Here is a 27,649-nt window from a genome sequence, read left to right as displayed (position 1 = left end):
CCAGGGATACCAGGAAGCTGATGTGTTTCCTCCCCCTTGCTCCAGCTCAACCAGGAAGTAAAGTTTCTATTTTCTGAGGCTCAGAAGTTTAGTCCCAGGCAAAGTAGAGGGGAAGGTGTTGACGAGGCATCCGAGAAGAGGGGATCAGAATCACAGGTAAGGCTGGGAAAATGTCCAGCGAGAGTTAAATTCTTGGGCACTAACATTACAGAGAGGGGCAATGACTTGTAAATTTCACAGTGTTCTCGTTTAATGTATACATTTTTAATAATCCAATTTTTATTTTTTCCTACCAGAATTTAAGTTTTCCTCCTGGCAGAGGTTGTGGGAAATGAGGGTAGAAAGCCCTGTGTCTCTTCCCTGGATCCCCAACGTGGAGAGGGGCTGCTGGAAACATTTCTGCCGTTGTCTCTCTTAAGTTCAAGTGCCTGAGCCCAGTTCATTTTCTATAGCTCCTTAAGTTACCTTGCCCAGCAAGTCAGGCCACATGGTCTCAGTGGTGGGAAGCAAAAGACCCTTCTGTGTGAAAGAGAGAGTGTATGTGTTGCAGGGGGGATGCATTCCCTTTTGGCCCTAGAAACAGTAGAGATGAGAACTGGGATTTTGGGGTGCTGGCAAGATTAGACCAGGGTGAGCAGCCCCAGACTGCCTCCATTTCCCCTTCTGCAGGGGATTATTCTCTAAATTTATCCCCTCCCAAAAAGGATGGGGGGCTCTGGCAACAGCCATAACAGCCTAGATCTGTGAAGCCGGGAATAGTGAAAACCTGTCTCCATATGAGAATAGTGATAGAAATGTAGCCATGTTAGTCTGGGGTAGCTGAAGCAAAATGCATTTTGTCTCCATATGAGTTGCTCTGAGCATCTGCCTGTTCTAAATGCTGTGCAGCCACCAGGACATCCGTGGAGTGTAGGAAGGCAAGCCCCCAGTCTAGGTGGGACAGATCTTGTCTGCTTGCCACATTTCCTGTTCCCTGCATGGAGATTTTGTTCCTGCTTCATCTGGGAAGGTCCGGCCTTTAGAACACACCGTACCAGCGCAGTGCAGCCACTCCTGTGCTGTGCATGCTGTCCAGCAGCGCTGGACTAAGAATAGTTGCTTTGCAAAGAGAGAGGGCTACCCTGCCTCTACTGGCATTCCAGCCTTTGATTCCCTGTAGTGTAGTGCCTGAGAGCCTCCCCATTTTGTGTGGTTACCCTTGCTAGCGCCTGCTGGTGGGAGAGGATGACGACCCTGATTCACAGAGGGCGGCGCGCCGACGTGGGCAAGAACGGCGACAAGAGGCCAGAGGGCGAGGAGGACTCGAAAGACAGGAACCCGGAGGAGGAGGAGGACTCCGGGGACTCCAAAGACATCCGCCTCACTCTTATGGAGGAGGTGCTGCTCTTGGGACTGAAGGATAAGGAGGTAAGGGGGGGGTTCGGCGGTGGCATTACATGGTGAGGCGTGGCTGGCAGCCATGGCTCTGCCTTTGCTTGCAGGGAGGCGCTGCCAGGAGCAATTCCTGCCCCCTTCTCTGGGGATCCAGAGGCCCCTCTTTTGGCAGAGCCAGTGCAGTCCCTCTGTGCAGAGGGGCACATCAGCACCCTTGCAGTGGCTTCAAGCCTGGCGCCTGGCAGCATGAGGACCAGGCTGGTGGATCGTGCCCTCCTGCCCCGGACCCGGGCTAGATTGTCCTCCAAGGGGCAAGGCTGTAGGGCCTGGCAGGGGGAGGAACTTGTGGCACTTCGGCATCTCGATTGGGTCTTTGCCTGCTTCTTGCCAGTCCCTGTGCGTAGACTCACGTGGTGTGGCTGAAGGCTGCTAAGAGCCTCTCAGCATGTTTTGGCCAAGGCACTTGTGACCGGATCCAAGAAAACCTGCAAGACACCTGTGAGCCTCTTGAAGGGAGCTGGGCGGTGCTCCCAAGACTGGGGGCAGATTCATCCTGGGGCCGAGGAGAGACAATTTGCACCTTCCCTATTCAGTGGCTGGTGCAGCCTCCAGTGAAGGCTGGGGCTGCCCTGAGTGGCACAGAGATTTTCCAGCTTACCAGTCCGTAGCCAGGTCTCCTCCTTTGTCGGGTGTGTCTATGCCCAGCAAGACAACCTACCCTGGGCTGTTGCAGAGGCACATCTAGCTGGACAGCTGTTCTCTGTGGGTTGTTGATACTGGCTTTGCAGACCCTCTGGGCCAACCTCCTTTATACAAGGAGGCCCTTAGACCTATGAACGCCCAGCTTCCCCAATGGTCTCTGGAAAGTGACTTCTTTGACCCAGTGCACAAGAATTCTTCTTTCCACCTGCACTATAATGTCAGGAAAGCGCCTCATGCCAGGCCAGATCACTGAACATTCCATAGTGCTTATAAAGAACAGACACGCTCATCCGCTGTGACAGAAAACTGAAACTTTACTGTAAATGAAAATCTGGACATATGTACAGTGCAGGATTGTTTTAGGCTGGGGGGAATTGCTTTTTTGACAGGCAAGGCCCCTTCTATATGTGACACTAACAAAGTTTGGCTCTGATGGAAGAAAGGGGCTGCAAGTTCTGGCCCTATAACAGGATTCAAATATCCATATAACCTGCAGAAAATAAATGTTTTCATTATCTAATTGAGAAGCCCTTCTGGGGTGGAACTCGGCAGTTGTTTAGCAGCACATACTCAGAGTGGGTTTGTGTTCAGCATACAAGGGAAGAAAAAAATACATCTACTTTGACACTGCAATGGAGAGGTGCTGTTTCTTTTTTTTGGAATTGGGTAGCTCTGTCTTTTCCTTCTGACATTTTGTCTGTAATCTTTGCAATATCAGAGGCTAAGTCTACATTGCACAGTTATTTTGGAATAAGCTATTCCGGAATGGTTATTCTGAAAGAGCTTACTTCGAAATAGCGCGTCTACACTGCAAAGAAGCCTCCAAATTAGTCCAAGGCAGGCTTCCCTAATGCAGATGTTCTATCTCGATTTAGAACCCCAGGAGGAATAACTTAGCATGGCCCTGGTGAGGGGCTATTTCAAAATAGCAGCAGTGGAGCGTCTTATACATGCCTTATTTTGAAATCGCTATTTCAGAATAGGTGGTATTCTTCGTAGAATGAGGATTCTTACAGAAGTAGGAATAAGCCATCTGTTATTTCGAAATAATTGAATTGCTATGTGGACACTGGCATCGTTATTTTGGCATAACGGTTGTCATTCCAAAATAACTTTTCTGTGTAGGTGCACCCATATAGTCCCAAAGGAAATTCAGTCTTGGGGTGGGACTCTGGAGCTACATAAGCTCTCTCTCTGCCACAGATTCTGTATGACCTTGAGCAAATCACTTAATCTCTCTGTGCCACAGTTTCCTGTCTGTAAAATAAGGATAATAGCATTTTTTTCCACACTTTTCCTATCTTGTCTTTTAGTTCACCGGGGCTCTGACCTCAAACTACTATCACAATACAAATAGTGAAATATTGTTGCTTATAAGCTTTTCTGGAGCAGGGACAGTCTGTCACTGGGAAGCTGTACAGTACCAACACAATAAGGCCTCTTGGTGCTGTTGTAATATGAGCAAGTCCCTACTTAATTTGCAATATTATGGATCCTGTAATATTAGGCTGCCATAGCGGTTTTGATTTTAATGTGCTTAGTTTAATGTGCAAACTAAGTGCATTAAAATCAAATGCCACAATTTTGCATACATTTTGAGGTTTGCAGTGCACATGTTTTTCCCCCATTAGTACAGTAGAACTCCATGTATCCAAGCTTATGGTAGATGGGGCTTATTAATGACTTTAATATGCAAAATGTCTAGTTATCAAAAAAAAAAATATAGCAGGCATTACATAATACTTGAGGGTTCCAGCATACTTTTCTTAAACAAATAGGTCTTCTCTGGCTTTTTCAAATTGCCTCAATTAATATAGGTACTTTTCCCTGATCTTCCACGTCTTCTCCCAACTCAGCTGCAATTATTTGACAATCATCCCATGATTCGAGTAGGGCCTTAACTAAATCATGATGAGGAAAGCCAGCAGCTAGTCATCTTCTCCCCTGTAAAAGCTATTGGTTAGGGTGACTCCTTAACCTGGATCTGTAGTGATTATCACATGATGTATTCAGTACTTCAGTTTCTATTCTTCTCACCGAAGCAACAAATCTCTCCTGTCTGAAAGTGTCCTGCTGTCACTTACAATAATTCGACTGGACCCTTTTTGTTCTGCACAGCCAGGAGGCTGCTGGCTGTGGAATGGAACGGTACCCTGTCTCTGCAAAGAATGCTTTGGAAATTCCCGCAGCAAGGCTGTCTGTGTTTGTGGCTGCTAACGTGGTAACCAGATAGCTGAGACTGTATACACAGTGGCAGGGGTTGAACTGTGGTTGCCCTTAATTTACAAAGTTTGCAAAGGGGTTATGGCAAGAAACTGGGCCTCAGGTCTCCTGGGTTCTGTTTCAAGCTCTGCCAATCAAAATCAGGCCCCTGCTCTGGTTGGTGCTATACAAAGACAGTCCATGCTCTAGAAACTAGGCCTTATCTGCCATGCTAGGGATGTAAAAGTGTAGCCATGTAAACAGATTACCCAAACTGCTACATAGCTACACATGGCTCCCAGTCACCTCCCAGGGAGCTGCCTGCCAGGGAGCCACCTCTGTTGTATCAGAGGCAACAGCACTGGGTGGCAAGTGGGAGCTAGTACATGTCTGTTAAGCGTGCTTCCGCCTCTGTTGTATCTATGTATCAGAGACAGCAGTGCAGGGCAGCAGCCAACTCCCCAGGAGACGGGCGGCAGGAGGGAGTTGGTGTGCGCCAGGAGCTGGCTGCTGCCTGCTGAAATTTTCAGCGGTTCCACGGTTAATCAATTACACACATTTTAACATCCCTCGCCTGTGCTTGTGCTTAAATTTGCTGATTATGGCACATGGGAGGCACTGATGGGGGGAAGGGGCTGCCTGAGGGTCCTAATCTCCCACCCTTTTTTCCCAAAGCATTCTCCAGCCTTGGCGCACGCACAGCAGTGGCTTTCCAAGTACGGGTCATGCCCCAGGACTGGGTAGTAGAATGTCAGGCAGTGAGTCGTTTTGCTATAGGGGGATCAGGTGACTAGTGCGGGTGCTAAGGCAGCTCCCTGCCTGTCCTGGAACCGCGGACCACACTGCACTCCAGAAGTGCTCAGCATAGGGTCCAGCTCCTAGGTGGGGGGCCACAGGGCTCCATGCACTGTCCTCCCCTAAGCACCATCTCCACAGTCCCATTGGCTGATTCCTGGCCAATGGGAATTGGGAAGGACACGAGCGCCATTTCGGGAGAGCAGGAGAGGCAGCAGCTGTGTGCACCGGGATGTGGCTTTCTTTCTTTCCCATTCCCCCGACAATAAGGGAGTGAGAAGAAATACTCAGATTCCATGAATTACTCCTCTGCCCCCACCCTTCACCCGCCAGGAGTGAGAGGCCTGCACGGAATCCAAGTACTTTCCCCTCGCTCCCTTATTGTCAGGGGAACGGGAGGAAAAGCAAGTGCCATCCCGGTATGCACAGCTGCTGCCATCCTACCCTCCCAAAACAGCGCCCTTGGGAGGACAGCGCCTGTGTATGACAGCCGCACACAGAGCCACTTGCGCACCTCTGCCTAGGACTCCGACCCTAGGACTGGCCGCTTCTGGGGCACAGCGTGGTCTGCGGGGCCAGGACTGGTGTGGGAAGCCAGCCTGAGAATCCCTCTTGCTGTGCTGACTGAGTCGCTGGAAGGAAGCCTGTGCCCAACCTGGCACCCCAATCCCCTGTTCTAGCCTGGAGCCCCCTTCTGCACCACAAACCCCTCTTTCCCAGCCCCACCCCGCAGCCCACACTCGAGCCAGAAGCTATATGATGTCGAGTCACAGGCATCAACAGTTTTCTTCAACTGGGTCGTGAGAAACAGAGTTTGAAACCTGCTGGCTCACAGAATCCGCGCCTCTGATCCTTTGTGTCCCAAGCAACCCTATCGTGTCTTCTCGTTCCTATCAAGCTGCATCTGCAAACTAGCTAGGTTTTCGTGTGTCCTCACCCGCCCCACTCCTACTGAACCTCCTCCTGGCTACAAACCTGCTACATTTATTCTTGCCCGTTGGATTCCCGTTTGTCCTTGTGCCAACATTGTCCCTGCATAGCTCTTCCCTCACCCTGCACTCACTGAGCAGAGCAGCCATGGGTTCCTCTGCTGACCACGGGTCTTTCTTCTCGCATGACTGGAGGGCAGCTATTGGCGGCTGCATTTCAGGCGGGTTGTTCTGCCGGCCTGTGTGTTGGTCTTCAGGCTGCCATCGCTGAGAACTTCCATTGGCCCCCCAAGAGGTGACTGCTGCTGATTTTAGCAGCTCTGCGGTCAACAAGATAAATGCGACATGGACAACTAGCTGCCCTGCCTGTGTGTCTTGCTCCTGATGTGGAAGGGAGTCTGGGATTCAGTTCATGGTCCCTCTGCAGAGAGGGCTAGTTGTGAGGAGGGCTTTATGTAAGGTGCACAACCGGGCCTGGACTGAGACCCAGCCGGCTCACTTCATGCTAAACAGCTGCTAACTAGCTTTGCCACTTGCCACTCCCCAGAGTAGGCGCTTGACCTAGACGCAAATGGTTCAATCCCTGATACTCTGAGTTGTCTGCTTCTTGATGTCTCAGGTACTTCTTTGGCCCCATCACCGTAATAGCTGAGCGCCTCACAATTTTTAATGCATTTCCCATCACACTCCCCCGTGCGCAGGGCAGGGTTGTTATCCAGCTGAAGAAACTGAGGCACTGGAGTGGCTAAGGGACTTGACCAGAGTCACCCAGGGAGACAGTGGCAGAGCAGGACCAGGTCTCTTGAGTTCCAGACTAGTGCTTTAACCGTTAGACCATCCTTCCTCTGAGTCTAAAGAGAGTTTATTGTCTGTTTTTGCTTTTAACTGGGTGTAATGCATTGCCCACAGCACTGAAATAATAATAGCCCCTAGCTCTTCCATGCTGCTTCTCATCCCTAGATCTCAGGAGGGTCAGCATCATTCTCCCCATTGTATGGAAAGAGAAACTGAGGCACGGGGCCAGGCCAGTGGAACAGCCAGTAACAAAACCTGTGTCTCTTGAGTGCTACTCCACTAGGTTGCCCTGCCTCCATGGTCCTCCAGATTGAGCCCCTGTAAAACAAGGGGGCTGATTTTCAGGGGCACCTGCAGTTCCTAGTAACTTCAGTCCCTCTGAAAGTCAAGCTCCAAGGACTGGTTTTGCAATATCCTGGTTACAGTGGCTCACTGACGTAGGTGTCCCTCCTCTGTTGCATGCCGGAGCACTGCTCAGTCACACCCTGGCGGGACCTCTGGTTCAATCGCACCGGTAAGATCTTGGGTTGCTAATCTACATAGGAAGTTATAATCGAGCCGGGGGATAGGCCCGGATGCTGGGAAAGCAAATATTTGAGAGCCGCCCAGGTGCAAATGTAATTGGAGCAGTGCTGTGGCCTTTCATTCCCTTTAGCTCTTTTTGTGCCAAACCCTTTAGTTTTAGTCCGATGTCGGTTGTTTTAAACCTTTCTTGAATCGTGAATCCCCTAACCCTGTCCCCTTTTTAACCTGTACCGCTCTCCCCTCCCCCCTTACAAAATGGGACTTCCCAGTGTTATCTAGACGAGTGGGTTTCTAACTACAGGTCGCGCCCAGTTCTGGGTGGTAGAATGTCGGGCGCTGGGTCTGGTGGCTGCAGGGGGATCAGGTGAGCAGTGATGGGGCTAAGGCAGCTCCTTGCCCGTCCTGCACCTGCGCTGCGCTTCAGAAGCATCTGGCTGGGGGGCGGGTGCGCACAGGGCTCCGTGCACTGCTCCTGCCCTGAGCACTGCTCCATCTAGTGAGCTGGAGGGGCAACCGGGCCAGATCAGATCCCATGCGCCACGTCACTATGTCCACCCCAAAAGTTTGATACTCCCTGGTATTGGAGAATCTCTGCTTTAAACCACTTGTCCTTTGGACCGTCAGACCATTTGTAGGACTCCGATAGGGACAAAGAGTGGACAGAGGGCTCTGTCCTGACAGTGCCTAGGAACAAAAAGTCAGAGGCTAATGTAAGGGAGGTATTCATTGCAAAAATTAGGTGGCTCGTGAGCTGCAGACATAGGTCCATTCAGAACTGTGTGTGAATGACAAAAAGAGAACTTGGGGCCTGCTGATGTCAAATTGCCGGTCCTTGAGCTTGGGGAGAATCTCTGTTCACAGTGAAGGGGTTATGACACACACACTGTGCTCTGGAAGTGGTGATTCCCAGGCTCTAGTGAGCCAACTGTAGAAGTGGACTTCCCCTGTTGAGCATGCCTTGGTGAAAATGCTCTGTGCCAGCCTTCACTAGAGACTGCTGGGACAAAAAGCCCCTACATTATCTCTTAGCTTAGACATAAACTGTAGGCTTCTTGGAGCAGGGATTTTCTTTCTGTTCTGGGTTTGTACAGCGCCTAGCACCATGGTGTCTTGGTCGATGACTGGGGTGCCTAGGTGCTACCGTAATACCTCTAATGTAGAGCACCTATAACCATGGGGTCTTGGTTCATGACTAACTCCTAAATACTATGATAATGCAAATAAATAATAATAATAATGCATGGCAGCTGATGGAGAGTATCTGGCAATAGGATGGGGACTCTTAGAGAATCCACTCCCAGACCAGTTAGGGTTCTGTAGAGATCAGCCAATTTCTTGAATTGCAACTGGAAGCAAACTATCAACCAGTGCAGAGCGTTCCTCCTTTGTTTCTCTCCCTTACGCTAAAGCTGAAGCTTCCCCTGGGACCTCATGTAATTAAGCTTCATAGTTGCCCTGGTGAGAGACAGAGTAGGGTATTATCTGGGGAAAATGAGGCACAGAGAGGTAAGCCACCAGTTCAAGTTCTCAGAGCTTGTGAATGGAGTCCTGACAGACTGTTCCTTGCTCTAACGCAGGGGTGGGCAATCATTTTTGACTGAGGGCCACTTCAGAAATGTTTGAAGTGGCTCTGGGCCACGGCGGAAGGGCGGGGCCAGGACATTTCTGTGCTTCCCCACCCACAGCTTTAAATGCCCGTGCCCCTGGCAATGGGAGGAGGCTTCACACACTGCCCCCCACCCCTAGGCCAATCAGGTCTTGGGAGTGGGGGGGAAGCACGCAAAGTCTTTTCCTGCCCTGCCCCTGTCCTGAAAAGAGCCCAGGGGTGGGGGAAACTCGCGAAGTCTCTCGCTCCCTGCTCTCAGGCATGCGGCGCTTAGAGTCAACCGCCAGGGTTGATGCTAAATGCCACGTCCTCCCTGGTCCCTAGATCCTGATTGGCCTGGGGTTGAGGGAGCAGCAGCACCCTTGTGGGCTGACTCAACCCACTTGGCGGGCTGGATCCTGCCCTCGGAGGCCCTTTTGCTTACCCCTGCAAAATGATGATTTCCCTCTAAAGAAGGAGCTGGTCTCTTGTCTCTGGGGCTGCTCGGGGTGACCCCGAGAGAGGGTGTACAGTGCTTACTGCCCAGGAAGGGGAGTGCGGATCTGTTTGCAGAGTTTCAGCCACGTGTTCCAGCTGTGGGTTTGTCTATGCGACAGAGACTGTTTTCCCAGCCTAGCTACATTGGCATGGCTATGCCGGCATCAACCCCGTGGGGTACAATGCACCCTGCATCGGCGGAAGGAAGGTTTAGGAACACACACGAACGATGGTAGCTACATCCACAGAAGCATGCTTCCGTCTGCACCTGTGTCTATTCTGGGGGTTAGCTTGGCATGGCTATGGAGCCCAGGATATTTTCACACTCCCAACTGATGCTTTTGTTGTCCTAAGTGTAGACCAGGCCCGAGGCTATGAATACTTCAGCAGCAGTAGGTGCTCCAATGGCAGGAAGGGTTTTCCCATCACCTCCCCGAGAGGCAGTAGCTGGGTTGACAGGAGAAGTCTTCCATTGACCTAGCACTGTCTACATAGTGACTTTAGCTGGCTTAACTCCATCATTCAAGGGTATGGTTTTTTCACAGCCCTGAGCAACATTGCTAGGTTAAGCTAATTTTCTACTGTAGACCCAGCCCGTAGAAACTCTGTTATGCTCTCCTCTGCTGTCAGGCCTGAAAAATGTAGCTGTCTTTCCTAAATAATGGCTCATTCAAACTGGTTCTTGCAACACTGCTCTTCTGTTGCGTTAATGAATTGGAAAGGGACCAAGATCAGGGAGCTAACAATGCCGTGGGAGTGTGGGGGGGTGAGGACTTTAGAAACTGCCAGTCTCATTGTGAAATTCTCCCTCCTTTCCCTCTTTAAATTAGCTGGGGCTGGTGGCTCTCAATCACCTTTCTCACATCCACCCCACTCTACAAATATTCCTGGAGCCCACTTACCCGTGGGATGAGCTAGACCGTAGGTCTCATGCTGATAAGCTCTTTCAAGTAGTTTTCTATAATGTGACGAAAAGGGGACTGCTGGTGTTGGATCAGACCAAAAACCTAACGTTCTGTTTTGTACGTTGCTCCCTGATAGTCTTCTCTTTCCAAAAAGAAGGGCAGAGATCGTATGCGCCAGCACCAATCCAAGAATCCTAACACCCATTTTTTATGCCCCGCTCTGCCACTCACTCGTTATGTGTCATTGGGCAAGTCGTTTTCCCCAGGGCGTGCCTCAGTTTCCCTAGTTGTACTATGTGGAGAGTAAAAATCTCCCGCTTTTTGTTAAAACGCTCCCAAGGTGAGACAGTTGGGAACTTTTCAACAAAATGCTGTTTGTCGCAAATGCCCATTTGTGGCAACTGAAACGTTTTGCAGAGGCATATTGGGTTAGATCGGTGGTTCTCAAACTTTAGCACCCATAGGGAGCCCCATTTTGGGTTAATTTTTTGGGGGGACCTCCTACTCCTGCCCTGTCCCTTCTCGAAGGCTCAACTCGCTCCATCCCCTCCCCCTCTGTTGCTCACTCTGCCGCACTCTCACCAGCCTGGGGCAGGAGGACGGGGTGTTGCAGGTTCTGGGAGGGATTTCGGGTGTGGGAGGGGGCTCAAGGTATGGGGTCCCTGCAGTGCTTATTCCTTCTGTCAGTAAGTGGCTCCATGTGCTGCCCTCATGACCACTGGCACCACTCCTGCAGCTCCTATTGGTTGTGGTTCCAGCCAATGGGAGTTGCAGAGGCAGCGTGTGGTGCTTCTCTGGCCACTCGTGTGCCATGGGGCCACAGGGATCTGGCAGCTTCTTCCAGGATCCATGTGGAACAGCCAGGTAGGGAACCTGTCCTAGTCACAGCAAGGGGAGGAGGGGAAGGGGAAGAGTTGATCTTTGGGGCCCACAAACCTCTTGGGCTGTGTCTACACTGGCCACTTATTCCGGAAAATCAGCCGCTTTTCCGGAATAACTTGCCAGCTGTCTACACTGGCCCCTTGAATTTCCGGAAAAGCACTGATGATCTACTGTAAAATCATCAGTGCTTTTCCGGAAAAACTATGCTGCTCCCGTTCGGGCAAAAGTCCTTTTCCGGAAAACTGTTCTGGAAAAGGGCCAGTGTAGACAGCACAGATTTCTTTTCTGCAAAAAAGCCCTGATCGTGAAAATGACTATCTGGGCTTTTTTGCGGTAAAGCACGTCTACATTGGCATGGACGCTGTTCCGGAAAAGCATCCTGCCAATGTAGACGCGCTTTTTCTGGAAATATTTATAACGGAAAACTGTTCCGTTTTAAGCATTTCCGGAAAAGAGTGCCAGTGTAGACGTAGCCTTGGAGTTTCCTTGGGTATGCCGGTCGCAGTGTAAGAAAAAATAGATTAGATGAAACTTTTGTTAGGAAGGTTTCTTGAATTCAGGATTAAATTTGGTGGGGGAGAGTTGTGCACACGGACCAAAGACTGAGGGAGAGAAACTCTAGAATGACCACTTGTCTGGAGGTTGGGGGAAGCACTGGAGATGTGAGAGACTCAAGTTTAAATTTCTTCTATGCTTAATTTGGACCAGGGATTTGAATCTGGGTTCCTCAGGCCCTAAGTGAGTGCTATAATCACTAGATAGTTGGCTCTTCTGTGTGTGTCAGCGGGTGTGGTTTTTTTCCTCCCGCCCCAAAAATAAAATTGTCAAGGTCTTGGTTTTATTCCTTATCGGAATGGAAACAAATATCAAAACCTCAAACTATTTCCTGCAATGGAATTCTTGCTTTCTAGTAAGACCTTGTTTGGAGATGTATTCAGCACACAGGATACTTCTGAACCATAGCTCTGGTGTGTCTCATGGTAGGCTAGTATGTAGACAGTCCGCTTACTCCAAGTTGAAAGAATCCAGCTTGACCTTCAGATCCCTGGTGACTCTGATGAGCCAGCCGTAAGAACAACCATCCCTCTGCCTGTGAACTGCTCAGGCTTCGTATGGAGTCGTGAAGGAATGATAAAGATGGAGGCTAAAGTTTAGGGGAAAGTTTTGACCAAAAATGGTGGAAGGGGGTGGGTGAGAGAAATAAAATGTCGCCTATTTCCCTGACTCCATTTCATTTTCTTCCAGCTTTGCTACCTCTCTTTGTCGTATGTCCAGTCCATCTGGGGGTAGGCAGTCAGTCTGGCATTTTATAATCTGAAACCAAAGCTGGAGATATTTCCAGAGGTTGCAAATATCCTGCTTTGGAAATAATGGATGAGCTTGAAACCCTTTTCTGGAGAGCAAAACCCTGTGATTTAAAGGGAAAGTTTCTTTTGTAGAAAGCACCCAACAACAATGTTCCCTCTATATTTTTCCATCCACATGTGGAATAAATTTGTTCTCTGCAATAAGGCATGTGTGGATGTGCACCACCAACAGACACACATGGTGCTGGCTGTGAATGGCTGTGGGTGCTCTGCCAATCATCTGGGCGGCACCTGAATCCCTCCTGGGTGGCCACCCAAGTGCTCAGCTCACAGGGAATCCTGCCCAGCAGAGCCTCTGAACCCTTGATTCCTGCATTGTTTGTTCCCTCGCCACAAGGAAATGAAGAAAGTAAATATAGGTTCACTTTTTATCGTTTTATGGGGCCTCTCTGTCAAACACATCCCATGCCTGTGTCGGGGCTTACTGTTTAAATATGTTTGGGGTTCTGAGCTGGCCCTTTGTAGGCTGCAAGAATATTACACTTAAAAAACAGTCTGTAGACCTCTTAAACTTGTAATCCTCCACACTCAGCCTCAGCTGAGCTCGCTCTTCCTTCCTAATGAGCCATTTGGAGCGGACAGGCCTGAAAGCTGTTGCAGGCTTTACCCCTCCTGCCCTCCTGGTTCTGCAAACAGGTTTATGGCCTTGTTCAGCTTGATGGACTGGTGCAATCTCAGTTAAAGTCTCTGGCAAAGCTCCTGCTGACATCAGCGGTTCAGGAGCAGGCTCCTTGGCATAAGGGAAGGACACATGCAAATATCTGCCCCTTTTTGCATGGAGGCCGGGTGGTTCTTTCTAAAAGCTCTGCACTGGAAAAGCGCTTGGGTCAGGTCTCTGGCTTGTGCCGTGCAGGGAGTCAAAGGAGAGATCACAGCGGTTGCCTTCTGGCCTGAGACCCTTGAGTCTGTCTGCAGGATCAGGGCCTTTCTAGGTCAGTGATTCTTCAAGCAAGATGCTTTGTGGGGGTGGGATGGCAGGATTTGATAGTTGAGCAGAATGAGGGCAGATCGGTTTGCCCAGCTAGAGATCGTTAAGGAAAATTCTTGATTTTTCTGACACTTCTCTCTTGGTGACTTTTTTGCAAGTGCAAATCCTGAGTCGCTCGCCACTCGGAGACGAGTGCCCTGTTCACAGACCTTGTTCGTGCTTGTGCTATAGTGTAAGTGTGGTTTATTGCAATTCCCATATGCTGCTGCCCCAGCTGACATTAAACAAACACTTCACTCTGGGTCTGGTGTGATTTGGTGTAATGGTGTCACCTTGGGGGGCTCAACACTGGACTGGGTGCAGGGGAACAAGGTCCCTCTCTGGGCCTGTTTCTCTTCCCACTCCCTTTCAGCTGCTCCAGGCAAGAACTGTCTCACTATGGGTACATCTAGACTACAGGCTTTTGTCGACAGAAGTTTTGTCGACAGATGCTGTTGACAAAGCTTCTGTAGACAAAGAGCGTCTAGACTATATTCAGTTCTGTTGACAAAGCAAGGTGCTTTGTCGACATGGCAGTGTAGACGCAAAGGACAGTTTAGATGCAATAACGCCTGTCGACAGAACTCTGTCGACAAAAGGCGTTATTCCTCGTAAAATGAGGTTTACCAGCGTTGACAAAACTGCTGAGTTCTGTCGATGTTATGTCGACAGAACTCAGCGGTAGTGTAGACGCAGGTTTAGTTTTGTCGACAAAAGTCCACTTTTGTCGACAAAACCCTGTAGTCTAGACACACCCTATGTGTCTATGCATTGCATACTGCAATAGGGTCGTGATCTGGCTGGTGCCTCTCGGTCCCACACAAATGACAGTGCTGAAGGCAGGATCGGTGGCGGGTGCGTAGGACTTCTCAGGATCGGGCCTTTCGCTGTTAGATGGGGGAGGGGCATTATCAAACTCCTGAGCTAGGCTTGATGGCTGAAATGTGGGTGGAGAGGCCTTTGCACTGCTTCTGCTCTTTGGGTAGTGCTCTGGAGGTTTTCAAACGATGGGTCGCGCCCCAGCACTGGGGGGTGGGATGTCGGGCGCTGGGGCTCGTGGCTGCAGGGGGATCAGGTGAGCAGCGGGGGGGCTAAGGCAGATCCCTGCCTGTCCTGGCACCACAGACTGTGCTGCACCCCAGAAGCAGCTGACAGACAGCCCAGCTCCTAGGTTGAGGGAGAGCACACAGAGCTCCACGCACTGCCCTTGCCCTGAGCACTAGCTCCACACTCCCATTGGCGTGCACCTACTTCTGGGAGCAGCATAGTCTGTGGTGCCAGGAGAAGCAGGAAGCTGGCTTAGAGCCCCCGCTGTCCAGGAGCCACTCCAGATAATCCCCTTGTGCCCCAACCCTGACCCCCCCCAAAGCCGGAGCCCCCTCCTACGCCCCAAAGCTCCCACTCTCCAATCACGTTCTGTTGGGTCATAAGAAAAAACCTTTGAAAACCACTGGGCCAGAGCAGTGGTGAGCAACCTGCAGGCCCTGCGCGGCCCGTTGGGATCTCTGTGTGGCCTGCGAGACATTTTGTGTACTGTTATCCATGCGCAGGGTTGCCAGATTCGGCTTGTTTCCATCTGCGTGATTTTTTCCTACCGGTATCACTGAAGTGACATGCACGTAAAGCAAGGACTTGTGAAGGGAGGTGCAGGCTGATTGCGCACAACACTGGCCCTAGGAGCCGGGCACTTGGCACTGCTCTGGTTCAAACGGCACATATCACAACTTGTAGGCATGCAAGTGCAGTGAGCAAAACCCAGGAGACTGCAGGTTACCGCAGTCTGGCGGCCCACTGAAGGCACTGGAACCTTGTGCTGAGCAGGGGTGAATTTCGCTCAATGGGCATGGCTGTGTCATAGCTTTGATGTATGGGAGATTGGTAATGGAGCGCATTAGAAAACTGAGCATGCAACTCTCAGCTAATACACAGAACCCAGCTGGTGCAAACCAGCGTGGCTCTGCTGACTTCCATAGGGCTGGTGTGCTTTATTTGAGTCAAGGATCTGACATGTGCGTTCTTCTCACCTGCTGCTGAAATGCAGCCACTTCTAGGGAGGGAGGGCGGAGCAGCAGGCAGCTATGCCACACAACAGTTTAGGATGTTCCCATCCCCTGCGAGCCAGTAATACCATCGCGAGTTGGAAATTGACTTGGTGGATTTAAGTAGGCAGAGTGTAATTAGCCGCAGTGCAGTCGGGACAGCACACTGGGGACAGCGCTGTTATCTAACCCTTAATGGAAGCCTATTCAAAGATGTACACCTTGGGCTTAAAGATAAAGCAGCAGACAGCCGGCAGCACTCTTAAGACAGGGCTTACAAGCAATTTCTGATTACAGCTAATTGTGGGGAATGAGTGTCTGAGGTTGTCAGGGCTTTAACGTTTTCCTAAGCGGCCTCGTTATTCAGGCCATGTAGAAATCTCGTAAGCTCTGAGAAAGCTAGTTTGATGGAAAACTGCTACTGCTCCTTGGGTAGCTCTCATGCCAGCCACTTACCCAGTTCTAGTTCCTTGTACTAAAGCTCCCTGGTGTGGGAATAAAATTCTCTCCAGGGTCACATCCAGAGCCAGTACAAAGCTGAACATCTTCCTATCAGATCTTTCCCATGGCGAGGTGTTTGCCCACTAACCTCTCTCTCGAAAGGTCCCAGAATTGCAGACATTGGAAACTTCTAAGTTATGTTACGGGAGCTCCCCTGCATACAAGGCCCTGTTTACATAGGTATGAGACCATCCCAGATACGTAGAGACTAGGTAGAAATGGGAACAGAGGCAAAGTGACTTCAACAGCTCAGTGGCAGAGTGGGAATAGAACTGGGGAGTCCTGAGTCACGGTCCAGGGCTCTGGATTGTGCTGCAGGCCTTGCTCTGAACCGGTTTGGCAGGCCAGCTAGGCTGCAGTCAGATTAGTTTCCAAAACTCTTACTCAACTGCTAGGCTAGGTTCAGAGGCCTGCGCTAGGCAGGCCTCCTGCCCGCTCTGCAAAACAAACAAATCCTCCGTGGACGGGCCAGAAGAAACCCGCAGTGGAGAGGGCGTGTGCTCTGCTAAGCAGGAAGTAGGTTCTGCTGGAACCTGAGCCAGCTGGCCAAGGGCGTGTGATGCTCTGTTCAGTGTTGAGACAGGATCCTCTCCAGGAGGGAAACTCCAGGTTGCTGCTGGCCCAACCCTATAACACCTTTTCCCTGGACAGATCTGGCCTTTGCCAGGCTAGATACACCACAGCACACGCTGGCATAAGTTACGTCTGGGGCACACCTAAGCCACACGCGAGGGAAGTTACGCTCACCGCCACGCCAGTGTGGACAGCGCTGTGTCGGCAGGAGAGCGCCAGGGGCTGGCCTGATTAAGTCAAGGGAAAAGCTCCCTCCCATCGCCTTAGAGAGTGTCCGCATGACCAGCGCGACCGCAGTGCAGCTGCATTGGTCCCTGCCCCTGGCCCACCGAGTCTGAGCCATGCTCTGCCCTGCCTGCCCAGGGGCGAGGTCACTCCCCATCCCTGAGAGGGGCAGGGGCTGCTGGAAGTGGTGGGGAGCCTTGCTGTAGGAGCCAGGCCAGGCACTGCTTGGCAGCCCTGAGGTGGGAGCCACATAGCCAGTATGGCTTTCTGTAGAGGTGCCTTGGAGTTCCCTGCCCATCTAAGTACTGACCCGGGTGTTGGCTGGGAGAGGGGCCTTTGTATTTGAGAAACGCTGGCTCTCCTGTGGCTGTTCTGTCTTTCCTCTCCACCCTGCCCCTTCCTGAGGGCTCCTGAAGCAAACTCCATCCCAGCTGCATGGCTGGGCTCCCGGGCATGCGCAACGGGGCCTGCAAGGGATGGGCGTGTCACGAGGGCCACCCAGAGGAACAGGGAGGGGCCTGAGAGAGCTCCCAACTTAGCCATCAACAGTTTGGCGTGAGTACAGTGCACCCCTGGGTGCTACCACCAGTCACCTCTGCTCCCCGGGAACATAGCAGCAGTTACGATGCTGCAGGGGCAGTGGGGCTAGGACTCGGGCCCTCTTGTGCCAAAGGGCAGGCCTTTGCCTCTGGAGAATAGGTAGCAAGGCTCTGGAGTGGCTCTGCAGCTGGGCAGCTTGTGGGCAAGTCATTTCCCCCCCTCTATGTGCCTCAGTTTCCCCGTCGGTGACATGGGGGCGGTGGTTCTGCCCCCCGCGAGAAGGGGCTCTGAAGATGGCCTGAGGGAAGGTGCCAGAGAAAGCCTGGCTGCTGGTGGTATTGGAAGTGAAGGGCCCTGAGCTGCCTTCGGTTCCTCAGAGCGGGAGGTGAGCTACAAAGCGTGAGGGCTCCGGTGCCCGACGCCGGCGCCGGGAGGGTCCCTGTGTCTCTCATGCCGGTGGTGTCTCCCCGCTCCTCAGGGCTACACGTCCTTCTGGAACGACTGCATCTCCTCGGGCCTGCGCGGCGGCATCCTCATCGAGCTGGCGCTGCGAGGGCGCATCCAACTGGAGCCGCTCACCATGAGGAAGAAGAGGCTGCTGGACAGAAAGGTACGTGGCCCCGGGCTTGGGTGCTGGGGCTGTCGAGCCGGCCAGGAGAACGTGTTTGCCTAGGGGAGAGCCCACCCGCTCCTTTTTGGATCCCAGGGGCCTGGTTCCCCTCTGGCCTGTAGCCCCATGTGACGTGGCTGCGGCACACTGCCATCCCGACACGAGTGCGCTGAGCCCATGTAAATGATGGCACAGGGTGATGGAGAGTCACACCCATTCGCACCGGCTCTGATCAGCTCCCAAGGGGTAAATCTGTGTCGCTCCATGGAAACCAATGGAGCGACTCCAGATTTACAGCAGCGGGCGAGCCATGGGGGTCAGGCCCCGCGGCTGGTCTGAGGGCGTGGAGAAAGAACGTGAAAGAGAGGCCGAGACGGGGAGGCTACTAGGCAGGCAGTGGAGGTCAGACGTGGGGCGTGGTAGCTGTTGGTGTGAAAGAAGGATAGAGAGGCACCTCTCCTTCCCCTCCCTCCGGACCGACGCTTTGCATGGACAATAGCAGCTTATGTCCAGACGGATGCGTCAGTCTTGCGGGAAGCCTGCAGCCTTCACTGCCGTAACACCTGAGCACTCTGTTATTAATGCATTTATCCTCACTCACCCCTGGGAGGCAGGGCAGGGCAGTCATCCCCATTGCGGAGATGGGGAAACTGAGGCACGCCGAGGTCAAACAACCAGCCCTAGGAATTTGTGGCTGAGCAGGGAATTGTACTAGCTTCAGAGAGCTGGGTTCTCTAACCACCAGGCTGTCCTTCCTCCCAGAGCGTGGGCCTGATCCTTCACTCCCACGGTTGTACCTCCAGAAGTCTGGCATAACTTGGACGGCTCCTGGCTTTGAGCCCTTGCCTGCATTCGGACTCGGTTTAACTGAATCCATCCAAGAACATTCCAGAGCCGGGAATAGAAGCCAAGTGTCCTGACACCCAGCCCTGTGCTCCGGCCCCTGGACAGCGCCTCGTCCCTTCAGTGGGACTGAGGGACTTGTAGTGCCACGTGGGTGGTGGCATTGTAGCCTCTGTGGCTCGGGCCCAGCATGGGGCAGGCAGCACGTGCTTAGGGTGACAATATTTCCCTGTGCCGGTGATGGGACAGCTGGTCGGAGGGCTCGGATTTAAGCAACTGCAGCGGCAGCCAGTCAGACCTGCGCAGTAACACTGAAAATTGCAGGAAGTTGCCTGAGCCCCCTCTAAAGGCAGTATTCTGCAGTGATGCTGGCTCAGGATACTGGCTCGGCCATTGCTAAGAACAAGTGTAAAGAGTTGCGGGGCGGCTGCCCATTTTACAGACGATTCTTGGAGCTGTTTGGCTGGGACGCTCTAGTGCCTCCATGCTCTGCAGCAGGGGCTTGCAACTTGGCGAGGGGGGACGGGGATGTGCCCTGGCATCCGGGTCCGGCGGCGCCAGGGATCAGGGAAACAATGGAAAATGCAAACTTCCAGTTAAGTGGGTAAGGGGCTGGAGCGATCCCCTACTCCAGGGCCAGTCCTGGCTGCTCTCCCAGCTCAGCTGGGCAGACAGGCGCCTCCCAGTGTGTGCAGCCAGGCGACAGGGTGTCTAGGGGAGTCCAAGAGGGTGGCAGGAAAGATGTGTGTGTTGGGGGACTAGAGAGTGGAGGGTTGTGGGCAGTTGGGGGGCACACTGGGCAGTGTGCTGTGGCTCTGGCAGAGCTGTGGGGAGCTCTGGCCATAGGGAGATGGGGGGATGTTGAGTCAGGGAGCTGTGGGGCATGGCTTGGCCCTGCCCTCGAGAGTTATGGGCTTGCTGGCTGACCCTGCCATGCCCCTAGCTGGCAGCTTGCTCTGGGGTCCGACCTCCCTGCACCATGCTCCATTGCCCCCGAGGACTCAGAAATGTTTGGCTCCGGGCCCGTAGACAGTGCATCCGGCTTGGACCTGCCCACGGTGTCTGGAGCATTCTCCTCTGCAGGGAGCATTGGCCCTGCCACTCCCCGCTTGAGCCCCAGCACTCAGGGCTTGTGGGGGGTGAGAGGGAGCACAGAGCCGAAGGGGGGGGGGGAAGTGTGCTAGGGATTCGGCGGGCACCGCGAATCGGGGCTCCAGGCTGGGAGAGTGTTGCTGGGAATTCAGCCATGCGAGGGAAGAGTGCCGGGATCGGGCCTTCAGCTCCATGGAGGGGGGATGGGAATTGGGCCTTCAGCTCCGTGGGCGGGGATGGGGTGGGGGAGTGCTAGGGATCGGGCCTTCAGCTCCGTGGGCGGGGTTGGGTGGGGAGTGCTAGGGATCGGGCCTTCAGCTCTGTGGGGATGAGGGAGTGCTAGGGATCGGGCCTTAAGCCCCACGGCAGGGCTGCGGCTGTGCTGACTGCAGACTGACCCGGCCAGCAAGGGGAGTGGAAAATAGGGGACAGTTTGTCTGTTGTTGAAATAAAGGAAGGGACTGTCCCATTAAACAGGGTGCAGGCTCCCCTTCCACGTGCTGCAGAGTGTTCCGCGTGCCCTGTCTTCTCCCAGAGCTTGGTCACAACTGCTTCCTGGGTCTTGCCTGTTAAAACCAGCTGCCAAGCTCCCCGCCCAAGCAGGATCAAGCCACGTCGGGATGGGCCAGGGGCGGGGGCCAGTCCAGGATCCAGCCTCAAGCTGCGTCTTTCTTTGTCCTTGCAGGTGCTCTTGAAGTCAGACACTCCGACCGGCGATGTCCTGCTAGATGAGACCCTCAAGCACATCAAAGCCACGGACCCTGTGGAGACTGTCCAGTCGTGGATTGAGCTGCTCACAGGTAGGGCAGTCTGGCCTCGCACCGGGCCTCCTCCGCGCCTTGGGGGCCTGCTCTGCCATAAGCCATATTGTGTGGCCCCCGGGCGCCTTCCTGCTTGGTCACCGAAGGCGCTTTTGTTAGCTTGCCCTGACTGAGGGGCGAGGGGTGCTCCACCCCAGCCAGGACCCCGCCTACCACCGGTTAAACAGAACATGTAACTGGTTGAACAGGATTTTCCACCCCCAGTGTGGACACAGCTGGGAGTGAGCTGTCCAGCCCAGACAGACCGACTTGCACTAGCAGGACTCCGGCGTGTTAAAAATCCAGGTGTGAGTGGCCTGGCGTGGGCAGACGTGGTCTCCAGACCCATAGGCTGGGTGGGGCAGGGTGGCCCTCTGCCAGATGCCAGGTACTCGTGTCATTGCCTAACGGGCCCCAGGACCACGGATTCCAGATTTCCAAGGGGAGTCTGGATAATGCATGAGGGAACCATGAGAATTTTCAGTTCTGTAGCTTATATGAGACATCTAGGCTGGGCTCACTGCCCCACACCACTCTGCTTCTAGTCCAGACCAATTGAATCCCCCTGTGCCGGTGCGTGATTCTTTCCCTGGGGCAACCGGGCAGCTTCTGGGGTCAGGATTGAGGGGCATTGGCTGATCCAAACCCAGGGCCAGAATAAAAGGGGCAGAGCGGATCACATTGAGCAGCGTTCCCTGGCTGGGCGCTTGTGGGGCTGCTCAGGAGAGATTCCCGTGCTGCCCAGAGGATTAGCAGAGCACCCACAGCTAGGTTTGTGTTTTTCCTGGTGGCGCACATGCACGTGCCTTGGTGCACATACAAAATTATTCTGCGCACGGATGTAAAAAAGCCACACGTGGGTGGAAAAGGTTAGAGGGAACATTGGCCATGAGTGAGGTGTCTGGAGCTGCCAGAGCAGGGGGTCCTGTGGGTCAATATTGAGGTGCACCAGCTCAGCTTTGGGGAGCCTGGGACTGGAATAGCAAAGGGGCTCACTTCTGGATCCAATAGCCTGGGGGTACTGGGCAGGAGCGTGAGTGGTGCTGCAGCCCAGAATGGGGGTACGTGGGTGTGGACTAGCATGGGGAGAGGGAGATGGGGTGCAGTAGTGGAGCTTTGCTTGGGATGCGGCAGGGTGGAGGGAGGTTGCCTGGCTGTTGCCTTGATATTTTTTGCCCCTAAGGAGCAACCCTCGTCTTCCTCCCCCGCAGGCGAGACCTGGAACCCCTTCAAGCTGCAGTACCAGCTGCGCAACGTGCGGGAGCGCCTGGCCAAGAACCTGGTGGAGAAGGGCATCCTGACCACGGAGAAGCAGAACTTCCTGCTCTTTGACATGACCACCCACCCGGTCACCAACCTCACCGAGAAGCAGCGCCTGCTCAAGAAGCTGCAGGAGAGCGTCCTGGACAGGTGGGTGAACGACCCCCACCGCATGGACAGGAGGACCTTAGCCCTGCTGGTGCTGGCCCACTCCTCGGACGTGCTGGAGAACGTTTTCACCACGCTGGCGGACGACAAGTACGACATGGCCATGAACCGGTCGAAGGACCTCTTGGACTTGGACCCCGATGTGGAGGCCACCAAAGCCAGCGCCACGGAGATGATCTGGGCTGTCCTGGCAGCCTTTAACAAGTCCTAACTCCAGGCCGCTTTGCCCTTTTGGTGTAGGATGGGACCTTTGGATGGGGAGCTTCCCTGGGCCAGGCCAGCGCGAACTCTGTTCTACACGGCATGTGGGTTGGACTGATTTCCACACATCCCCTCCAACCTACCCGTCTTGGCTGGGGGTGGTTGTGCTGGAAGGATGAACGACTGTACGCACGTGTCTTCTTCTCACAGGCGTGTGGCCAAATGAAGGTCTTTGTCTTGGGAGTGGATTGGCTCCAGGCTCAGCTGGCTCTCTCCTTCAGAGAACGGAGATGTAGAATTGCCATCGGGCCCTCTTTACTCTCCATCGATTTCGAAGGAGGGTAGCTTGGGTTGATGGGGCCTGCTCCGTTCCGGCACTTGGGGCTCAGATGGAGGGGGAGGGTTTAAGCCACCTGTGCACTGCCAGCACTCCGAGGCTTGTCTGGCTCTTGTGTAAGTGAGAGCAGCCCAGAGGCTGCTCTACTTTATGCTCTGCTTCCCGTGGCCACCAGCAGGCTCCAAGCAGCAGAGAACCGCTGCCGTGCAGGGTACTCTGGACATGCTCCTGGTCTCCAGCCTAGGGGACAGGGCTATTGCAGAGTCCTGATGCCATCTCCGCTCTAGTCGGGGAGGAGGGGATGTTCCCCATTGCCAGGCCTACTTGTGCTGCCGGAGCAGGGCGACAAGGCTTGGACCCACTGTGCATCAGGTGGACAGCGTCATCAAGAGCCAAGTCAGACCTGGTCTGGCAGTCACACCACGGTGCAGTCCCGCTGACTGCCGGTGCGCGCAGGAGTCAGAGATCCGTGTTGTGGCCTCTCGTGCCAGGCGGACGTGGCTGTCCCTTTACCTAGCGTGCTAGCTTCACGACCTTTCCCGTTCACTTGCTGCTGGGGCAGTTCGGGCCCGATTCATGGCCACAAGACTCGGGGTGAAACTCGGTACAGTCACCCCTCAGGAGTTGGGCAGCCGGTTACCAACCTGACGTGGCCTTTCAAGCCGTGTTCGAAATGACAGAAATGTCTGTGCACAGAGACTGACCTCCTCTGTCCTGCGTCGTGCCTGGGCCTTCTGGAGTAGGAGAGAGGCCACGGTGCTTCTGTGTTTGGCATGGGTGCGACGGCTGCTGGCACGTGGGGCCGGAGGCACACAGTTCAAGGCGGAAGTTGAATTCGAAAGGGCTCAGAGAAGAGTCTTGAGAACGATTAAAGGGCTAGAAAACCTGCCTCATGTGACAGACTCCAGAGCAGGGCCGCCCTTGGGCACACGCAGCCGCGCAGGGCACCAGTGCGCGCCCTGCGCTGTGTGTGCCTAGGGCCACCGCTGGCCGCGAGCAGCACCGACTGGCAGCACCAGTACCCTGCTCAGCCTCCCAGCCCTGTTGGACCCAATACCCCCAGGCCTCCACCCCCTGCTCCAATTAGACCCAATCCCCTGGTCTCCCCAGCCCAGTCCTTCACACACCCCTGCCCCCCCACTCCGTGCTTCCCCTGCCAGCCCACAGCTCCAGCCGGCTGCTCCCCGACCAGCTCTCTACCCTCCCCCCAGCACAGCCCCTCCCATGGAGTGGCTGCCCCCCACCCCTGCAGAGGATGGAGGCTGCAGGTGCTTGGGCTGTGTAGAGCACCAAAAGTCTTCAGGACGGCCCTGCTCCAGAGCTCAGTCGGCTTGGCTTAGCAAAGTGGAGGGGAAGGAGCGACTTGATTATACTTCCTAAGCATGTCCGTGGGGAATGGGTCTCTAACCATGGGCTCCCCACTCTAGCAGGGGGCTTGGACACAGTCCAGTGGCTGGAAGCTGAAGCCACGCCGTTACGACTGGCAGAGGCACGATTTGTTTGAGTGATGGGTCCCCGGGTCAGTTTCCCCCAGCTCGCAGTGGGTCCGCCACCCATTTTGGGTCAAAGCTGGATGTTTTCCCAAGGGATCTGCTCTAGGAATGGCTTTGGGGCCACTCTCCAGCCCACGTTGCACAGGAGGTCAAACGACATGAACCCGGTGGTTGGCGTTAGAATCTATGGCTATAGGGGAGCGTCAATCTCTCTGCCCCAACCGGGTAGGGGAGCCACGAGGCTGTATCCAGTATCGGCAACGTGCTTTGCTATTGTGATACCTCGCCCCTGCGTGGATTGGCAGCAGCCAGACTGGAAGCTGGGACCTCTGTGCCAGAATTCGGCGCTGAAATAGCTTGAGGCATAAGGACCCCAGCATTGTAGCAGGCTTATTGACCATCTATGGTTGGAGGGGGAGAAAAACACTACGCGTAGAACAGCTGAATGTTATGGTCCTAGAAGGGGCTCATCGTGTCCCTGAGAGTGTGTCTACGCAGCAGGGCTTAACTCGAAACAAGCTACGCAAATTGAGCGGCGTCAATTGCATTGCTGATTTTGAAATAGCTTGTTTCAAAATTGGGAGCATCTACGCTGCACTTATTTCGAAATAGAGTGCTCTTCCCCCGACATCCCTTACTCCTCGTACAGTGAGGGTTACAGGAGGCGGAGTAAGAAGTCCTCCAGCTTGACAGTATGTCAACATTATTTCGAAATAACGGCCTGCTGGGTAGATGTGGACTAACTTATTTTGAAATAACACTAGTTATTCTGAAATAGTGTTGCTGTGTAGACGTACCCTGATTGACCACAGCTCACTTTATAGAGAGGCTAGACCCAGGTCTGTGTTCCCACCCCACAGACTCGGTCCTGCGGAGTTCACGCATGAGCCACGGGTACATGGTTTTGTTTGTCCTCTGACACAGCCACCTGAACTCTGCTGTGAGTTTTACTCCCCGGTTTTTCCAGTGTAGCAACACATCTGAGAACCTGGGTGACTTCTGTTTGGATTTTAAGGCACCCCAAGGAATCTGACCCCTTCGGGTCACTGCTAGCCAATAGGGGAATGTGCCACTGCGAGGATTTGGGATGGGATCCCTTGTGGCTGTCTGGGGATGGGTGAGGAGCCTGCATACGTTGTATTCAAGTGATTCTTACTTGAAAAGCTTTTGATGTGATCAGGGGAGCCGAAAACCTGCACAGGCCCCTGGGCAAGGTGTGCGGGGGGTGGGGCTCTGCGCTCCCAGAAGGGGCGGGGGGCAACCAGCCCTCTGCTCCACCGGAGCATGGCACCCCCAACCCTCAGAGCTTCATGGAGCACGCCGCATAGCCCTCCAAATTTGATTTAAAGGGCTGTGGGCTCCAGCTGCTGCCACAATAGCAGCGGCCAGGAGCCTCAGGCTCCTTTGAATGCCGGGCCCCAGAGCACCTGCCCCCTCCCACCCTCCCTCCCCATTGGCAGCCCTGACTGGTGATGAGGCTCTGATAGCGAGTGACTGTGAGTATGGCCTAGGGAGAGGCTGCACCATTGTACAGGGAAGGATTTTATTTTAGTCCATCTCTTTCGAGCCGTTTGGCTTTGGCTGACCGCTATGTAACACCCAGTTCTGCCCGAGACGTTGGAGCAGGGTTGTCGGCCACGCGCTTATTCTCCCTGCACGGCATGAGCACTATAGCTGGTCAGGAATTTTTCGACCATGCTTTTTGGGTTGGAAAACGCCAATTTTGTCAAAATCCACATTTTTCCTACGCAGCTTGCTCTATTTCTCTGTGAGGCGAGGAGGGGATTCATAGGTCTGACCTTCTACAGAGCACGGGCCAGGGAACGTCCCCAAACAAATTCCCAGAGCAGATCTCTTAGGAAAACATACAATCAGCACTGATCCAGCGGTGAATCTGCTCGGGGGTTTGGCACAGATCCATCCACGTGGGTCCAATTGCCGGATCGGGGCTGTCGTTTCCCCCACGTGGGTCTGTTGTGCAGCAGCGAGAGAACTGTTGCAGAACAGCCACGGGAGTGTAAAACAGCCACGGTTTGCAGGGCTCTCCGGAGCGGGAAAGCTCTGAAACAACTAAGCTGTGGGGTGTCTCTTCAGCTGGGGAGGGGATGGTGAGTGCAGGGAGATACTGGAGAGCCCAGTCTGCCTTCATTCGGGTGGGTAGTAGCCAGTGCTTTATTTGTAAGAAAAAAGGTGCAGGACTCTGGGACAGATTTGTTGAGCCAAAGAAACCACCGTCGCAGCCCCTTTAAGAGCCACAGCGCGCTGGGAGCCAGAAAAAAAAATGCCGCTTGTCCCGAGCAGGCTTCCATCAGGAGCCGAGCTGCCCCAGGAAAACAGGTGCTGGTACGCGCGGGGGAAATCCCATTCCTTTTCTGCGGGCTGGGAAAATAGGTGACGGTTCGCCATTCCGGGCAGTACCGTCGCAAAAAAAGCAGCCAAGCTGCCATCAGAGCCATATGGATGGACCTTTGTGTCTCTTGAAGTCGCGGAGGTAGCGTGGTCTTGGGGGTCCAGCACCAGGCTGGAAGTCGGTTCTGCTTCCAGCCTGCTGGGTGGCCTTGAGCAAGTCCTATTTCTCATGAGCAGGGGTGAAAGGAACTTACATTTCTTACAGGTGCTGTCCTATTGCAACCCAGGTCCCTGCCAGCTCTCTAAATAGCTCCCGGCGGGCTTTTGTCACAGCTCAGCCAGCTCTTGCTGGAGCTGTGCACTGGGGCCCCGGCTTCCTTTCCCCCTGCGCACGTGTAAAATGGGGAGAATGAGACTGACCTATGTAAAGTGCTTTGGGATCGAGGGTGAAAAGGGAGTGTTCATTGTACTGTGGTAGTGCCTTGGTAGGGGCTGTACAAACAGCATGAATTGCTCTGGGCTGGAAGGTGAAATTGGCAGGGTCACCAAACTCTTATGCTGCCATTTAAAAATCCTGTCCTCGGAACCCGTGACGATCAATTAGGCAAAGACTGTCTGTTCGGTTTGTGTTTTAAGGTCTAGCCGATGCCTAAATACCCTTCCTTCTTCACCTCGGAAACACGGTAACTGCCGGGTCCTTGCCATGGAAGGTCCCCGATTCCGCTTTAGCATAAAGGAGATTTGATTTCAGTTTTGCATCCCCTCTTTGCTTTCTGGGGTGCTTCTGGGCCCCCCATCCAGAGAAGGGCTATTCTGGCTGGCCTGCGTCCTCTCTTAGCCGCGATATTGTATCATTCTGTGCGTGGTAGATTTACTCTGAAGGGGGGATAGAATTTGAATCTCTATAGGAAAAGCCAACATTCCTTTCTCCTCTTCCCCAACCCCTTCTCTGTTCCTCTTTTTATTTAGTGTCTGTGGATGAGTTTCTTTCTGCTGCACTGGGTGGCCGTGGGCTCACTCGGATGTAGATGTTAGCTGCTGTTGATTAAACTGCTCTGGGAGAATAAAAACCTTTCTGATGTTGGTGCCGTG

General features: G+C 53.6%; 1 protein-coding gene across 1 annotated transcript; it reads left to right on the top strand.

Annotated features, from left to right (window-relative positions):
• On the top strand, nt 1–27,649 carry GOLPH3L (golgi phosphoprotein 3 like). The gene is made up of 5 exons (XM_006110440.4): nt 1–156; nt 1,206–1,407; nt 17,883–18,014; nt 20,635–20,749; nt 21,961–27,649. The coding sequence occupies exons 2-5, from the start codon at nt 1,225–1,227 to the stop codon at nt 22,386–22,388; spliced, it is 858 nt and encodes a 285-aa protein (XP_006110502.2). The 5' UTR covers nt 1–156; nt 1,206–1,224; the 3' UTR covers nt 22,389–27,649.

This window comes from Pelodiscus sinensis, chromosome 24, assembly GCF_049634645.1.
Source record: "Pelodiscus sinensis isolate JC-2024 chromosome 24, ASM4963464v1, whole genome shotgun sequence".
In the NCBI taxonomy this organism is placed as follows: Eukaryota; Metazoa; Chordata; order Testudines; family Trionychidae; genus Pelodiscus; species Pelodiscus sinensis.
This window is presented reverse-complemented; position numbering and strand designations above follow the sequence as displayed.

Coding starts and splice junctions, on each gene's coding strand:
- GOLPH3L (XM_006110440.4), top strand. CDS start 1,225: ATGACGACCCTGATTCACAGAGGGCGGCGCGCCGACGTGGGCAAGAAC. Junction 18,015..20,634: donor AGAGGCTGCTGGACAGAAAG/GTACGTGGCCCC, acceptor TTGTCCTTGCAG/GTGCTCTTGAAGTCAGACAC. Junction 20,750..21,960: donor GTGGATTGAGCTGCTCACAG/GTAGGGCAGTCT, acceptor CCTCCCCCGCAG/GCGAGACCTGGAACCCCTTC.